The sequence below is a fragment of the Lipophrys pholis genome, assembly GCF_963383615.2.
Source record: "Lipophrys pholis genome assembly, chromosome: 19".
Taxonomy (NCBI): domain Eukaryota; kingdom Metazoa; phylum Chordata; class Actinopteri; order Blenniiformes; family Blenniidae; genus Lipophrys; species Lipophrys pholis.
The window spans coordinates 139,082-157,356 of record NC_137647.1 but is presented as its reverse complement, the minus strand read 5'-3'; the positions used below and the strand labels follow the sequence as shown (position 1 = coordinate 157,356).

General features: G+C 48.5%; 1 protein-coding gene across 1 annotated transcript in view; it reads right to left on the bottom strand.

The window, feature by feature from the left end:
- Positions 1-328: 328 nt before the first annotated feature.
- The window catches only part of cacng2a (calcium channel, voltage-dependent, gamma subunit 2a), a gene marked incomplete at both ends in the record, with an annotated part of 100,155 nt that continues 82,208 nt past the window's right edge, over positions 329-18,275 (bottom strand). The window contains 2 exons of the mRNA XM_080488596.1: positions 329-864; positions 3,874-4,014. Of these exons, the coding sequence (XP_080344722.1) occupies positions 329-864; positions 3,874-4,014 (677 nt within the window). The remainder of the gene's footprint in view (positions 865-3,873; positions 4,015-18,275) is intronic.

The window sequence follows — 18,275 nt, the reverse complement described above, 5'->3', positions numbered from 1 at the left end:
GTGGGCTGGCTGCGGGGGGGTTTGACCTGCTGCTCCCAACGAGCAAAACTGTCAAACCGAAGGGCAATGGAACCATGAAATTAATTCTCTATCTCATAAGATGCCTCTCCTGCCCCTCGAACCTCATGAACAAACACTGCCCCTTTCTTGGGAAGACCTAACCCCCCCCCAGTCTCACTCCAGGAACACAGCAGACTTGTTGAAACTCTCTCAACAATGCTAATGGAAAAGTCATGCAGCTGAACAGAAACAACAAAAGTCTATAAACATGGAACTCCGTCTTCTCCTGGTGTGTCCGGCGGGCTGAGCGCAGCCTGTGTCGACTCCCTCATACCGGTGTGGTGCGGCGGTTGGCTGTGTTGGTGTGGCTCGAGTCTTTCAGGTCCTTTTGGATGCTGTTGTGGACCTGCAGAAAATTGTGGTCCCTCTCTGAGTTGTAGGTGGCGGTCGGCGTGCTGGAGGACTTGAGCGTGTCCCTAGGCAGCGTGTACATGGAAATATCTGTGGATGGCAGCGCACTAAAGCCCTTGAGCCCCACTGGTGAGGCGTCGCGGGAATGTGACGGGTCCGTGGAGCGGGAGGAGGAGCGCGAGCGGCGCCGGTAGCGGTAGCGGTAGCTGGGGATCCGTGTTATGGCCGAGCCCTGGAGGTAGTCGGCCGCGCGCGCACCTATTCGTAGCTGTCGATGGCGATCGATGAACATGTGCACGGCCAAGACGCCCACCATCTCGGCCATGATGAACGACAGCGCGCCAAAGTAGAAGGACCAGCCATAAGAGTAGCTGTTCTTCTTGGAGTCGCTTTTCGAAGGGTCTCCCGCGTTGGCTGATATGTACACGATGATCCCGATGATGTTGCTCAGGCCTTGACGTGGACGGGAAAGAGAAGAGAACAAGACAGTATCAGTTGAGATGAGCTCAGTGTGTTATTGTTAATGTGCGGCGTCATGCTGGCTGTGTGCGCAACGCTGATTCATGCTCTGTACGCGACGTGCTAATGCTTTCCTTCCAACATGACTGATATTAGGCTCTTAATCTTTGGCCTTGCAGTGAGAAACCGGGTGGCTTCACATCTTGACGAAGATCATTGGGGACGGAGCATGAAATTATCCACTGTGCGGCTGCGCTCCGTGTTCGAGCCCATCGTGTACCAACATACAGTCACTATAGAAACACTTGTGAGTTCATTCACACACACACAGAAATGTTTGACGTGGTGAATCTGGGAAGACAGATTGTTGGGAAAGTGTGTCAGGGACACTATATTTTTAGAGACGACTCCCAATGGGTGGCTTTCAGCCAGGCAACAGAATCAAGAGAAACCAAAGGAAGACAAAGGAAGAAAAAGTAACTTGTGGCTGCGACGCAACAAACGTGTGTCATTCCAGTATTCCGACTTCAGCCAACAACTCCAGTGATAAAGGCAAGACTGATCTCCGAGGCTCCGTTCACACCGCACGTCTTGATGCTCAATTTAGATTTTTTGCAGGGATCTGATTTCTTTACGTTCATGTTCCATTTTAAAGGCGACCTCCATCAGACTGCAGTGTGAACGTGATTGAACCCGACGGTTTTGGGCCTCAGAGCGTAGAAGACGCTGGTGATGGAAGTAAATCTGGACGCCCCGCCGGTCACCACCAGGGTTGCCAGATGTGACTCACTGTTTCAGCCCATACAACATAAAACCCACACACCTCAATAAAAGCCAGCAGTTTTGATTCGGAAATGTTGAAAACAATGTCGTTTTCATGTTGGGCCACTATTTAGCGCGTTTGATTGTTTTTGTAAAGAAACCACACACATGCCACAGAGAGCAATAGGATATACATTAATATTAGTGTCACATTCATATGGACAGAAGACCAGGTTGGATTGTTACAACAGTGACTCGCGATACTTCTACAGACTAGACCAGTGGTCTCTCACATATTAACATCACAGACCGGGTTTAAGCAACATAATGTTTCTGTGGACCGGCAGGACGGTGTATGAAAATACCTTAATGAGGCTTAACGATGTTTAAAAAAAACATGATTGAGTTAAGTGCCAGTCGGGGACAGTACCTCTGGAGTGGCAGACCGGGGTGGTGGTCCCTCTTTTTAAGAAGGGGGATCAGAGGGTGTGTTCCAACTACAGGGGGATCACACTCCTCAGCCTCCCCGGGAAAGTCTATTCCAGAGTACTGGTGAGGAGGATCCTGCCGTTAGTTGAACCTCGGATCCAAGAGGAACAATGCGGTTTTTGTCCTGGTCGTGGAACACTGGACCAGCTCTATACCCTCCACCGGGTACTTGAGGGTTCATGGGAGTTCGCCCAATCAGTCCACATGTGTTTTGTGGAGCTGGAGAAGATGTCCGACCGTGTCCCTCGGGACGTCCTGTGGGGGGTGCTCGGGGAGTATGGAGTCCAGGACCCTTTGCTAAGGGCTGTCCGGTCCCTGTACGCCCGGAGCAGGAGTTTGGTTCACATTTCCGGCAGTAAGTCGGACCTGTTCCCAGTGCACGTTGGCCTCCGGCAGGACTGTCCTTTGTCACCAGTTCTGTTCATAACTTTTATGGACAGAATTTCTAGGCAGAGCCAGGGACCGGAGGGGGTCCGGTTTGGGGACCACAGGATCTTGTCTCTGCTTTTTGCAGACGATGTGGTCCTGGTGGCTTCATCAAACCAGGACCTTCAGCGTGCACTGGGGCGGTTCTCAGCCGAGTGTGACGCAACTGGGATGAGGATCAGCACCTCTAAATCCGAGGCCATGGTTCTCCACCGGAAAAAGGTGGCTTGCCCCCTTCAGGTCGGTGGAGAGACCTTGTCCCAAGTGGAGGAGTTCAAGTATCTCGGGGTCTTGTTCAGGAGTGGGGGGAAGATGGAGCGTGAGATCGGTGCAGCCTATGCAGTTATGCGGTCACCGTATCGGTCCGTCGTGGTGAAGAAGGAGCTAAGCCAAAAGACGAGACTCTGGATTTACCGGTTGATCTTCCTTCCTCCCCTCACCTATGGTCATGAGCCAGTTGATCTTCCTTCCTCCCCTCACCTATGGTCATGAGCCAGTTGATCTTCCTTCCTCCCCTCACCTATGGTCATGAGCCAGTTGATCTTCCTTCCTCCCCTCACCTATGGTCATGAGCTTTGGGTCATGACCGAAAGAAGGAGATCCCGGATACAAGCAGCTGAAATGAGTTGCCTCCGTAGAGTGGCTGGGCGCCCCCTTAGAGATAGGGTGAGGAGCTCCGTCACCAGGGAGGAGCTCGGAGTAGAGCCGCTGCTCCTCCACATCCAGAGGAGCCAGCTGAGGCTCGGGCTTCTGTTGGGGATGCCCCCCGGACGCCTCTCTAGGGAGGTGTTCCGGGCATGTCTCTCCAGTAGGAGGCCTCGGGGCAGACCTAGGACACTCTGGAGGGACTATGTCTCTCGGCTGGCCTGGGAAGGCCTTGGGGAGCTTGAGGACGTGTCTTGGGCGAGGGAAGTCTGGGCATCCTTGCTGAGACTGCTGCCTCCTCGACCCGGTCCCGGGTAAGAGGAGGACAATGGATGGATGGATGGATTGAGTTTGCTCTCTGTTTTTTGTAATGAAACCACACACACATGCGCCCAGACAACAGGACCAACTAATGGACCAACATGGTATTTACATTGTTTTCAGGGTTTTTGCCGTTTCTGTGTAAACAGACATCATTTTCAACCTGTTCTAAACATGTAACTTGTCTGAAAAAGCAAAACGCTGCGTTTTCACCTGAAACGTTGTCGTGTAAACAGAGTTTTAATCTCTGCAGGAGACATTCCTGCCATTGCAGTGTTTGTGGTCGGTGGTCGTTTTATTAATGGTCGCTGCCACCGCCACCGCCACCGCCACCGCCACCGCCACCGCCACCTGACTCACCTGCAGACACAAAGAAGATCCCTGCACTGAGGATGATGTTGTGACGTGACTTGTAGAACTCGCTGGCAGCTATACACAGGCCTCCCATGAAGAGCAGGATGACGCTGAGGATGGGGAAGATGCTGGAGGCTCGCACGGCACCTGGAGCGGGACGGGAGGACAGAACAGAGACATGAGGATCCCTTTCAGCTTCTGGTCCTCGTGTGTGAGCAACATCCTCGTCAACACCTCATCAGGCCTGTGAAAGACTCCATCAACACCGACGAGTGAGTGTGTATTCCCACAGTGAGCCTGTTACCCAACCTTATGTAATCACCCCGCTGGACTCCACCTCTCCCTCGCCCCTCCGCACACTTCTCCACACATCGCCTGGCTGGTAGCGCCATGTGAACGGCGCTTGGTGGCGGCGTGTTTCTCAGCAGAGGGAAGAAGCCGGGCCGGCGTCCTTCCAAACAATCCGCTGCTTGCAGCTAATCACCAAGAAGCAAAAACTTGAAGTTGGACATGACGCTGATGTCACGTCAGGGTGGAAGGCGTGCTGCGCCCGGAGGTGTCAGTTTACAGTCACAATGGAGGGTTTGAGAGGAGCAACAACAACGACGACAACCACAACAACAACAATAAACTAGAGCCAACACCACATTTGTTTGTGGAACCGAGTTAGCATCACTAGCATGATAGCCATAAACACATATCGATGCTAACTTAGCATGTCAGGTAGCTACCTCACTGTGAAACACTGAGCAGGGAGCGTCTCCATGGCAACAGACGCTGATCTCCTTTGATCTCCATGAAGTGCCTCTCTCATCCACTTTGTATGGGACACTTTTTGCAGTTCTTTAGGATATATTCGGAAACGGTTAGCTGTTAACATCCCAAAATCTGATGGATTGGTAAAATACATACAAAGCAATAAATAAATACATGCAGATGAACACACACCCTTCTCGGCTCACTTTGTTGGTCGCCCAACTTTTGTTGGTGAAGGTAAAAACAGCTCCCTGTTTAACATGCACACTTAAACTTTCATCAGGCTGGTTGAATGTTCACCACTTCACCTCCTCTCCTCGAGCGCACGCCGCCTCAGCACTTTGCCTGGCTGCTCTCCAAAGTGCTGACGACGTGTCAAGCGACTCTGTGCTGAACTCCATGGGGGCCGAAGCCGGGGGTCTCGGCGGCCCATCTGCCTGCCTATCTACCATTCACCATCATGCCGCTTTCTCTCACCGAGCACGACTTCAATCACGGCACCAGCAGTTGTCCCAGGTGTTTATCCTGCTTTCAAAACCCACTGTGGCCCCCGAGTGGGAAGTGACGGGCGGCGGGTGAAAGCCTCGACGCCAAGCTGTGCTCACAGCTGGACGGACGCTCATCAGTAACTGCAGTAGAACGGAGGACTGAAGCTACAGCTCACGTCATATATTTACTGCTGTTTCACAAGGTCCGAACTCAGAACTCAGTATTTCTCAGTCAAGATGCACCGATACGATAGCAGCCCCTGATATAACCCCTCGAGCACTACGTGACGCCATCTGGCAACAACATCGCCCGCAGGTATGCAAGAGAGAACCAGCGATGTCGGTGGTTTGGAGATTCTTTAATATTAATGGGAATGACAAAAGTAAGACAAACTGTAAGTTATGTTCTGACAAAATGTCAATAGAACGAGGAAGATAGTTATTAACTTATCAACTTCATCACCAGAGTCATTTAGACCAGCAGACTTAGCCTGATGTCGCTCGTTAGTTTAACTGCTCAGTGTGTAATTCTCAGTCGTGCTACATGCTACATGCTAAAGAGTTTCAGGGCTCACACACCAGTGATGCTCCATGCGAAACATAATTAATGTATGACTTCTGAGTAAAAGGTACAAGGACATCTGTCTATCCAGGGTGGGATTATCTGAGGGGCAGAAAGGATTGCCTCACGCCAGCCTAAAAAGTCCGAAATGTGTGTGTACACTGATCCTACATTTTAAAGCTGAATCTCACTGCTGCATTGCCGCCCGCCGTGCTGTGATTAGTGTACCAGGCTGACCTATTGATCGGCTGTCAAAAACCATGAAGGTAGGTCTTATCAAGGACGAAGGGGGAGGCACGCTGCTCAAAGTCTTCAGTGATCAAACTTTGTTGAGTTTCTTTCTGGGTTTTGGGTTTGGATGAAGCCTCTGCTCTGATTTTACTCTATAATTTGGAACGTAAATATCTCTACTTCCTTGTCTTTGCACTTATAAACTGGGTCCGACATGTTTTGAACTCATAGCAGTAGGTGTAAATGTCCAGAGTACCTGAACGCACCACAAGCTGCGGAGACTTTCAGGAAACAACATAAAAAATACTTGTTCTTATAAAGTTGATTAACTTTAATTACAGTTTTTCCTGTTTCTGCGCTCACACACAAATACAGTTTGCAGCAGCAGCAGAGAGAAACTAAAAAGATGTGCAATATAGATCCACATCCAAGTGATGGCACCCAGGAGGAGGCAGAACATGTTCACAGGTTTCATCCACCGGATCCTAAACTGCGGTGTGAAAGGTGCGTGCGTGCGTGCGTGCGTGCGTGCGTGCGTGCGTGCGTGTGAGAAAACAACACATTTTTTGGACTATGAATGTGCGTTTGGGTGGGAGGAAAAACGCAAACTAAACATACTAGATGAGAGCAGGGATTTCTTTTTGTCGTCAACCTGTTCTGAAACTTGCAGTGATCATCTGTGACCAGCAGGGGACGAAGCGAAAACATCTCAGTTATGCTATGAAATGATAGAAATTGTATGTGAAAACATCCAGATTATAGAGTATCTTCCCCCTCTAACATCAGATTATAGAGCATCTTCTTTCAACATCAGATTATAGAGCATCTTCCTTCAACATCAGATTATAGAGCATCTTCCTCCTGTAACAACCAGATTATAGAGCATCTTCCTCCCGTAACACCCAGAATATAGAGCATCTCCCCCATCTAATCCAGATTATAAAGCATCTTCCTCCTGTAAAACCAGATTATTGATGTCTTACCGTCACATGATTCAAACGTTATTTCCACCATCACAGCTAACATGAGCGTTTTAGATCATAATGTGTAAAACTATGTGTAAAACATATATTTGAATACTAAAAAGAAAGTACATAAATAAAAAAGATAAAAATGAATGAACAGATAAGAGAAGAGGGGGAGATTAGTGGATGCAAAATAAGAAAAAAGGAGAAGGAAGATGGAACGTTAGTTTTACTACTGAAAGCACACGCACGCACGCACGCACGCACGCACGCACGCACGCACGCACGCACGCACGCACGCACGCACGCACGCACGCACGCACGCACGCACACACACACACACACACACACACACACACACACACACACAGCAAAGAACAATGAGCTCTAAACTTTAACACTGGGAGAACATGGACGTTCTAGTGGACAGACCATGAAGATGGATTGTTATTATGGTGACTGTCAAAATAAAAGCACCAAGTTGGATTGGTGTTACGGTGACTGTCAAAATAAAAGTACCAAGTCCCAGGAAAATATGGACTGAGAGTCATGACACCAGGGAGGAAACATTGTTTTGATTGTTTATCTACAGAGACCACATTGGAGGATTGTCATAAAGGTCCAGCTTGGGAACCATTTTCAAAAAGTTGTGTTTTCAGTAGCTCTGAGCACCATTGTTCATTTTCACTTAAAAAAGGTTGTGATGTAAACAGGGCCTAAATGTACGAGACAAACACAGACATCATTTGTCTTTTGTCTTGCGCTCATTTCCCTGTAATTTGATTTGTTTCCAGGGAGTAATACCATTGATGACCTGCAGGGGCTAATGCGTGACCAGTGGAAGGAACAAAGAAGACACCAGAACTTAAAAAACAAAAGAAACTGCAAAATACGAAAGTGTAATCCCATAGTTGTTTTTTATAGCGTATCGTTCTCTGCTGCATGTGTGTGTGCTTTCAGTACAGAAACAACCAATGACACCGACTAATGGCCTAACATAAGAAACTACTGCCCTTTCTGTGGAAACAAACTTTGTGTTGAAAATGTTGCCCTGTAAACCCTTAAATTTTCTGAAATGCAAATGCAAAAACAATGCGTTTTCACGCGTCATGTAAATGGAGCCAAAGATCCACATTTGTAGGATTGATGGTTCTTTGAATTGAACGATCGGAGTTATCTTCTGCCTCGAGCGCCACAAGATGTTTTCTCTTCCTCTCCATTGTTCTGTGATTGAAGCTGAAGGTGACTGACCAACTGTGATGCGTTTAGCGCAGAACAGCGGCGGAGTCGATGCTTCAAGCTCAACCAGAGGCTTTGTACAACAAATTTGATGAGGAGTCAGCAAAAATGTGTCAAAAAAATCCTGTCTGTTTTATTTGTGGTTTTAAAACTATATATATTTTGTGTGATCAAGGTGCCTGTAAACCTGAGCTCAGGGCAGCGTAACCCAAGCTTTACAACTTCCAATCCTTCAGAGGGCAGAAGTGTAACAAAAGTCACGTGAAACTGCTCGACTCTTAACTGGTGAATTGTCTGTATTTTCAGTATTTGAAGCTGAAAACAGATTTTTCAATTACAAATATCTTTGTACGCATTGACAAATCTTATTACATGTACAAATTCTAAGACAGATGAGAAGATTTTTTACACACTTAAATATCTAATTACAGACAGACAAATTACAAGACGACTTTTGCAGATTCAGGTTCACATGAACAAATTCTTTTACATATTTACACCCAGAGTTTGGACAGACGGACTGAAATACAGACAGACACTCTATACGCATTGACAAATAGTTTATCTATAATAATGCCCCAATAGATAGATAGCACTTTATTGTCATTCAAGAGTACGCACCATCGCCGCATACGTGAAAGAAGTTACTTTGGAATAAGGCACACACTTAAAAATTAAATAAAATAATTAAGGCTTAAAGGTTTAAAAACAAAAACAATTCAAAGGTATGAAAGCACACAGTAAAATGTATAAAACACACAAATAAAATAAAATAAAGTTTAAATTTATTTTTTAAATTTAATTTAATTAAATGTAATTAAATGTAATTAAATGTAATTAAATGTAATTAAATTTAATTACATTTAATTACATTTAATTAAATGTAACCAGGAAGGCCCCATTGAGATTGAGATCTCTTTTACAAGGTGACCTGGCCAAGAGTTGAATCTGAAGACCCATTTTGTGTTTTGTTTAATTATTGCTTTCCAGAAAGATAAATTCCTCTCAGTCGGGTGTAGAGGATCACACTCCCAAGTTACAGTGAGAAAATCCATGTTAGTTTACAAAATGTCGTCTATCTGCCCCTTGAAAGATGGGAGTGGGCGGTGGGGGGGCTTTAGCTCAACATGATCATAAATTAGTCACCACGTCGTAACAAATGAGGTATTTGTTTAATTGCATCACGTCACTCATTATCATGTGTTCTTCAGCCAACAAACCCTGCGAGTGCTGCGCCGCCGCAGCTTTCCAAGATGAGGAGCTCCGGCTCATTTGCATGGCCCGGAGGGTCGGTCCCCGCCGAGTCTTCTGTACCAATGTCCGTATTTAACAAGGCACTGAAGAGTGCAGTGACCTTCATACTGACCTCCCGGCATGCGGCGTGCCTTCGGTGGGATCGGGCTGCAGCTTGCTGCGCCAACACGCCGCTGGGTTTGGCTGACCACACTACCTCGGAAGGAGAGGCTGAAGTCCCTGCAGATTTTTCATGCCAGGATGCACTCTGCTCTACGGTGGAATGCCGAGTGTGTCAGCGCTGGCTGACGAGTCGTACGGGGCTCAGCTTGCCTCCCGCCGGGCGACTGAAGTCCGGGATGGGACAGGAAGTAAATGCTGCTAGGCCATCAGAGAGGCCACCTACTTAGAATCAATACTTCCTCACCATATTCTCTGGGTCTCACAGCTTTACTTTCCATCGTTTAATCCCCTGCCAGAGTTTAGGATCCAGCCTGGACGGATGTTTAGGCACAGCTGAGACTGACACCTGAATACACACCGTCTTCTGGTCCTCCATCAAACACGAGCGAGCAGCCATTGTTAGAGATGCAAGTACAAATACTAACGTTTAGCTACTTGCCGATACCAAGTACCACTATGAGTACTTATTAAATGTCATAAAGCCTCATTTATACTCCATATGCCTCTCTGTCGATGCTACATCACCTCCAACAGCTTTACAGTCTACAGTAGCATAGCGTAGCGTCTCTCTCTACTGTAGACTGTAGCCCGAGGGACCGACCTCGCTGTAGGATCAGTCACTTTAATCAGGATTAGCATGTAGCATTGCTGGTGAGTGAGCAGTGTTCGCAATGATTTGCACAATAGTTGAGATACACAGGTCATTGAAGGTAAGTTTAACTCTTCTTCAGTTAGTTAAAGGAGATTCATTTTTTAAACGTAGTCTGCAGCTATCAACATTTTCATTTGCCTACATTCTACTTACTAAACAAGAAAAATGTTAAAATTTTAACCCTCCCTGTGAAATTCCGATCTTGTTTTTCATTGCTGCAGCCTCCTGAACTTCTGGGTGTGAAGACCTTTACTGGTCAACTGCTGATTGTACTGATGCTGTAATGTTTGGTTTTGTGAATCTGGGTTCATGCACTGCTGTGATCTTGGGATGTGAATCCCTGCTTTGGATGTTTGAATTTCGCCTCTGGTGTAAACTTGGCCCGCACGGCGGCGCGGCGGCGCGGCGGCGCGGCGGCGCGGCGGCGCGGCGGCGCGCTGTCTCATGAAGGTGGTGAGACAGCGGGGAGTGCTGCCAGCACCCGGACAGCAGCTGGAGCCGCAGGCGAGCTAATCAATGCAGCACACGCAGGATCTGCTCTCACCCCGAGTCTTTGTGAGCAGGATGGCACGCATGCTGGCAACAGGCCGGGTCGGCCGGGGCCGGCTGGTGCAGCCGCGTAGAGGAACATAGAGCCACATAGAGATATTTAGAGCTAGCTAGCCATGTGGTGCAACTGAGAGCCACAAAGAGCCATGTAGAGCAATGCAGAGCCATGTAGAGCAATGCAGAGCCATGTAGAGCAATGCAGAGCCATGTAGAGCAATGCAGAGCCACATCACTGATTTGGAAACGGACACTGTGCTGGCAGGATTCCTCACTGTGTTGTGACATTGTACTGTGATGTTGTGCTGTGATGTTGTACTGTGACATTGTACTGTGACATTGTACTGTGACGTTGTGCTGTGACGTTGTACTGTGATGTTGTACTGTGATGTTGTACTGTGATGTTGTACTGTGATGTTGTGCTGTGATGTTGTACTGTGACATTGTACTGTGACATTGTACTGTGACGTTGTACTGTGACGTTGTACTGTGATGTTGTACTGTGACGTTGTACTGTGACGTTGTGCTGTGACGTTGTGCTGTGATGTTGTGCTGTGATGCTGTACTGTGACGTTGTACTGTGATGTTGTACTGTGACGTTGTACTGTGACGTTGTGCTGTGATGTTGTACTGTGACGTTGTACTGTGACGTTGTGCTGTGATGCTGTACTGTGATGTTGTACTGTGACGTTGTGCTGTGATGCTGTACTGTGATGTTGTACTGTGACGTTGTACTGTGACGCTGTGCTGTGATGCTGTACTGTGACGTTGTACTGTGACGTTGTACTGTGACGTTGTGCTGTGATGCTGTACTGTGATGTTGTACTGTGACGTTGTACTGTGACGTTGTACTGTGATGTTGTACTGTGACGTTGTACTGTGACGTTGTACTGTGACGTTGTACTGTGATGTTGTACTGTGACGTTGTGCTGTGATGCTGTACTGTGACGTTGTACTGTGACGCTGTGCTGTGATGCTGTACTGTGACGTTGTACTGTGACGTTGTACTGTGACGCTGTGCTGTGATGCTGTACTGTGACGTTGTACTGTGACGTTGTGCTGTGATGCTGTACTGTGATGTTGTACTGTGACGTTGTACTGTGACGTTGTACTGTGACGTTGTACTGTGATGTTGTACTGTGACGTTGTACTGTGACGTTGTACTGTGACGCTGTGCTGTGATGCTGTACTGTGATGTTGTACTGTGACGTTGTACTGTGACGTTGTACTGTGATGTTGTACTGTGACGTTGTACTGTGACGTTGTACTGTGACGTTGTACTGTGATGTTGTACTGTGACGTTGTACTGTGACGTTGTACTGTGACATTGTACTGTGATGTTGTACTGTGACGTTGTACTGTGACGTTGTACTGTGACGTTGTACTGTGATGCTGTACTGTGACGTTGTACTGTGACGTTGTACTGTGATGTTGTACTGTGACGTTGTACTGTGACGTTGTACTGTGACATTGTACTGTGATGTTGTACTGTGACGTTGTACTGTGACGTTGTACTGTGACGTTGTGCTGTGATGTTGTGCTGTGATGCTGTACTGTGACGTTGTACTGTGATGTTGTACTGTGACGTTGTACTGTGACGTTGTACTGTGACGTTGTACTGTGATGTTGCAATAAAGTCCCAATAAAGTGCAGCTCCTCAGTGGTGCTGCGGCGGCGGGGTGAGAAACCAAAGACGCCCTGCCGCTGTGTGATCGTGACCTTGACCCAAATCAAAACAGCGACCTCGGCGCTAATCACAGGACTCCCGGGAGCTTCCTTTCAAGTGCGCCGCAGCGAGAGCCTCAGAAATACACCAAACGCCGGCAAGGTCGCCGCCGCCATTAGCTGTTAGCACCGAGGTCAATGCTTTTGTTTGAACGGGGGGTCACCGTCCTTAACTACAAGCAGGAGTGACAGAGTTTAACTGCTCACTTCACCCCTCTCTCTCTCTCTCTCTCTCTCTCTCTCTCTCTCTCTCTCTCTCTCTCTCTCTGACATTTCACTGTATTTTGCAACAGAAGGTTTCATTAAAGTCGGCTTAATGTTGAGATTGAAGTCATTTTCTGTAGTAATTGTGAACATATCAACATAAACTCTGCCACACATCAAATAAAAACTTTCAAATTTAGATTTTAGGGTTATTATGGCAGTATTTTACCAGTCCAGCCCACTCAACATGAAATTGAGCAGTTCGTGACCACTGAACTAAAATGTGGTCTGCATAGAAAGGTCTTATTGCATTCCGATCTGTACTATGTGAGGCTCTTCCTCTCCACTGCAAACACCAACTACATGCAGAAGTGTTTGAACAGCAAGGAGAAGCATGACGATAGCTGTGAGCATGACTTGAAACCATTGGTTGCATTTAGAACAGCGTTTCAAGTGAAAACACACCGATTTTGCATTTTTGCTTCAGAAATGTTTTCCCTTTCCACAGCAACGTCTTGAAAATGATGTCTGTTTCCACTTAAATGTGAGAAATGCTCTAACAATACACTGTAAACATGAACACTGGGAGAACATGGACATTCTAGTGGACAGACCAATTTGGATTGTTATTATGGTGACTGTCAAAATAAAACTACCAAGTTGGATTGTTATTATGGTGACTGTCAAAATAAAACTACTAAATTGGATTGTTATTATAGTGACCGTCAAAATAAAACTACCAAGTTCGATTGTTATTATGGTGACTGTCAAAATAAAACTACTAAATTGGATTGTTATTATAGTGATCGTCAAAATAAAACTACCAAGTTGGATTGTTATTATGGTGACTGTCAAAATAAAACTACTAAATTGGATTGTTATTATAGTGACCGTCAAAATAAAACTACCAAGTTCGATTGTTATTATGGTGACTGTCAAAATAAAACTACTAAATTGGATTGTTATTATAGTGATCGTCAAAATAAAACTACCAAGTTGGATTGTTATTACGGTGACTGTCAAAATAAAGTACCAAGTCCAGGAGAATATGGACTGGGATTCATGACACCACAGAGGAAACGTTGTTCTGATTGGCTCTACTGAACCATCTTCACGGAACCTGAGCTTTTCCAGAAAGTTGCATTTCCTCCCCCACGGAGTCGAAGTGTTTTCGTAAAGTTCCACCTTCTGAGTCATTTTCAGTTTCTAGTGGCTCAAAATACAACAAAAGTGTTGGTTTTCAATTGAAAACATTGTTGTGTAAATGACCCCCGAGTCAAACTCCCACTTGACTTCTATCACCTTAATGAAAGCGTTGCATAACGTGGTTCACACGCAGTGACGCACATGTGCTGAGCGTGCCAACGGGAACATCACCTCTACAGAGGCATCGCCATGCACCTCAGACTCTCTCTCCCTTCATTGACAGGGTTCAGAGGAAATTAGCATCCACTCCTAATCAGCCTCCCCCAGCCCTGAATGTGCTGATGTGCAGGACGAGGTCCTGCTAATCAGGTGCCTCACCTCACAGGAGCTTCGATTTCATACTACAAACACTTATTAATCCCCCCACACCCCCCCCTCCTCAATACCCAGCCCTGACTTCAGCCCTCGTCCTAGAGGCTCCATGCCCCTTCACACACCTCTCTCCTCATCAACGCAGCATCACACACACGCACACACACACACACGCACGCACGCACGCACACATGCACACACGCACGCACGCACGCACGCACACACGCACGCACGCACGCACACACACACACACACAGGAAAAGAGATTACTGTGTGAAACAATGTGCTACGTTCAACATTTGCCAGATTGCTTACGCAGCTTTGGAAGTGCTTCTTTGCTTATATTTGAAAGCTTATGTGTCCTGACAACAAAGAATGCAATTTGACTCGAACTGATGAGAAAGTAAACGCAGGTTTCACTCGCCTGGTTCTTGTGAAATGTTGTGACAGTGAGAGGCCAGATGTTTGGATCTGATGTCAGAGACAGCTCTGGGAACACATCGGTCATTGAAGCTCCTGTTGGTCTTTCCAAGAGGCAGACTCCTGAGACTTTCCCTTTTATTTCTCATCAACTGTTTACAACTTAAGCACGAGTAACAATTAAGTTTGATTTTTAGACTTTTCGTTTGGAAAATTATCCAACATTCTGTTTAATTTTAACGCAAAAGAACAAAGCAAAATGTATTGTGGAGGCAGAGAAGGATGAGACAGACAACAGAGTTACTCAGCTTTTCTTTATGGCCTCCAGCAGTATGACAGCTCACCTGTCAAACATTTCTTCTTTCTGTGCGTCACCACACTTCCTCTTTTAACACCTCCCTGTCACCAACACACCCACTCCATTCTGCTTGAGAGAACCTCCCTCCAGGTGCACACCACACAACCCCCACGAACAACCAGAATGGCACTAATAAGCAACAACCAAAAAACCCCCAAAACCCTGTTTTTTAGTCCCGGTTGGCTGGCCTGCACACCCGACCATCATGGCTGCGTTGCACCACCACTGGAGTAGGTGCAGGTACCGGCACCGTGATTAATGCAGGTGCAGGGGACATTGCGGCAGCTGACGATTTGGGGGAGGGGGGGGGGGGGGGGGGGGGGGGGGCACCTACGTCTTAAGGATTGCGCCACCTCCACTGGCTGCAGATGTTCCACTGAAACTCAGACCTGTTTACCCCCCATGTCCACCACAAAGTTCTTCCAGCCCGCCTCCAGGACGTGAAACGGGCCATCATATGGCGGCTGAAGTGGGAAATGGTGGGCACCATGCTGGGTAAACACATATTCAGCTGCCATCAGGTACTTTGGGACATAAAACTGTTGCAGGCAGTGATGAGGTGGAACCGGGTCGAACATGCAGGTCACCTCCTCGAAGACTGGCCGTCTGACTGTAACCAACCGGGGTTCCGATGGTTCTGGCAGGAACTCTGCGGGGATCTGCAGACGATGACTGGAGATCTTCTTTCGGGACCGAACACAGAGCCAACATGACCCACGGCAGTAAGTCGACCCAGTTACTGTCTGTGAGGGTGGCTCGGAGAGCAGCCTTCATCGTGCGTGATATGAAAGTGTGTGCCACCTCAGCAGACGTCGTTGATGCCAGAGGAACCACCTACAGCCACCTAGTGGGCCAGAGGAACCACCTCCAGCCACCTAGTGGTCCAGAAGAACCACCTCCTGCCACCTAGTGGTCCAGAAGAACCACCTCCTGCCGCCTAGTGGTCCAGAGGAACCACCTCCTGGTCCAGAGGAACCACCTCCTGCCACAACCTCCAGCCACCTAGTGGGCCAGAGGAACCACCTCCAGCCACCTAGTGGTCCAGAAGAACCACCTCCTGCCACCTAGTGGTCCAGAAGAACCACCTCCTGCCACCTAGTGGTCCAGAGGAACCACCTCTAGCCACCTAGTGGTCCAGAAGAACCACCTCCTGCCACCTAGTGGTCCAGAGGAACCACCTCCAGACACCTAGTGGTCCAGAAGAACCACCTCCTGCCACCTAGTGGTCCAGAGGAACCACCTCCAGACACCTAGTGGTCCAGAGGAACCACCTCCAGACACCTAGTGGTCCAGAAGAACCACCTCCGGCCACCTAGTGGTCCAGAAGAACCACCTCCGGCCACCTAGTGGTTGTGTCCACCATGGTGAGGAGGTGAGTAAAGCCTTGAGAGGGAGGGAGCGGACCCACCAAGTCCAGATGCACATGATCGAATCTCCTCTCAGAAAAAAAAAGAACGGCTCAAGGGGGCCCTTGGTGTAATGGTGTACCTTTGACCGCTGACACGCTACACAGAAGGCCGCCCAGCTCCTGACGTTCTTCCTCAGGCCCGGGCAGAAGAACTTTGCCCCACCAGCTTCACTGATGCTCTTACGCCCAGATGTGATAGGGCATGAACAGCATCAAAAACCTGCCGTCGCCAGCCAGCAGGAACTATGGGGCGGGGCAGCCAGCAGGTACCATGGGGCGGGGCAGCCAGCAGGTACCATGGGGCGGGGCAGCCAGCAGGAACCATGGGGCGGGGCAGCCAGCAGGAACTATGGGGTGGGGCAGCCAGCAGGAACTATGGGGTGGGGCAGCCAGCAGGTACCATGGGGCGGGGCAGCCAGCAGGAACTATGGAGCGGGCCTGCCAGCAGGTACCATGGAGCGGGGCAGCCAGCAGGAACTATGGAGCGGGCCTGCCAGCAGGTACCATGGAGCGGGGCAGCCAGCAGGAAATATGGGGCGGGGAAGCCAGCAGGAACTATGGGGCGGGGAAGCCAGCAGGAACTATGGGGTGGGGCAGCCAGCAGGAACTATGGGGCGGGGAAGCCAGCAGGAACTATGGGGCGGGGAAGCCAGCAGGAACTATGGGGTGGGGCAGCCAGCAGGTACCATGGGGCGGGGCAGCCAGCAGGAACTATGGGGCGGGGCAGCCAGCAGGTACCATGGAGCGGGGCAGCCAGCAGGAACTATGGGGCGGGGCAGCCAGCAGGTACCATGGAGCGGGGCAGCCAGCAGGAACTATGGGGCGGGGAAGCCAGCAGGAACTATGGGGCGGGGCAGCCAGCAGGTACCATGGAGCAGGGCTGCCCTGTAGACACGTCACAGAGAAGTGTGGCACCATTGTCCTGGAAGACCACATCCTGCAGCTATAAACCCGTGGCAGCTGCCCTGAAGGCCTGGCTGTCAGAGTCAGTCTGCTGGTCGCTGGCCATGGCAGCTTAGTCCCTCCAAGGTGCACAGAGTTCACATGAGTTCAGGAGAGGCGGTCGGCCACAGCTTTGTTTTTTCCAGCCAAATGCCGAATGTCTGAAATGAACTCTGAAATGGCGGACGGGTGGCGCTGCTGCCAGCCAGACCAGGGCTCCGAGGTTTTGGACATGGTGAAGGTGAGGTGCTTAAGGTCCACAAAAGCAGTAAACTGCCGACATTCCAACAGAAACCTAAAATGACGTATCTTGAGGAAAAGAGCCGAGAGTTCTCTGTCAAACCTGCTGTACTTCCTCTCATTGTCACACAGTTGTTTGCTTAAAAATACCAGAGGCTGCCAGGCTCCACCCACTGTTCACAGAGCGCCCCCACTGCGTAGTCTGAGGCATCAGTGGTGAGCGCTACCAGTGCCATTGGAGATGGGTGCGCCAGCATGGCGGTGTTGGAGAGGGCAACCTTGGCCTTCTGGAAAGCCAGGATCCTTTCTGGGGACCAGAAAGGATCCTGGCTTGTTGTGCCACTAATAGGTGCTGTTGGTTGTTTTTTTAAACCACACACACACATGCTGCATGTTGGACTACAGATGGAAATGAGCTCTGTGCTAAATGTAGTGCAGACATCTTTTTAATGTAACTGCACATTGTCCTTTAAATAAACTTAATAATAATAATAGTACAATACACTACTGGAATTGGCAATCAACTTAATAATAATAATAGTACAATACACTACTGGAATTGGCAATCTACTGAGCATGTGCAGAAGAACAATTTACTATGGCTGTGGTGGGCATAACCAGTAGCAGCATCTTAGAAAAGTTTCATTTTTTCACGTTTCCATGGAGATGGCATTTTCGAAAAAATCCACTTCGGGTGGCTTACGTCTTGCGTGTGCTTACAACACTCCGTCACTCAAC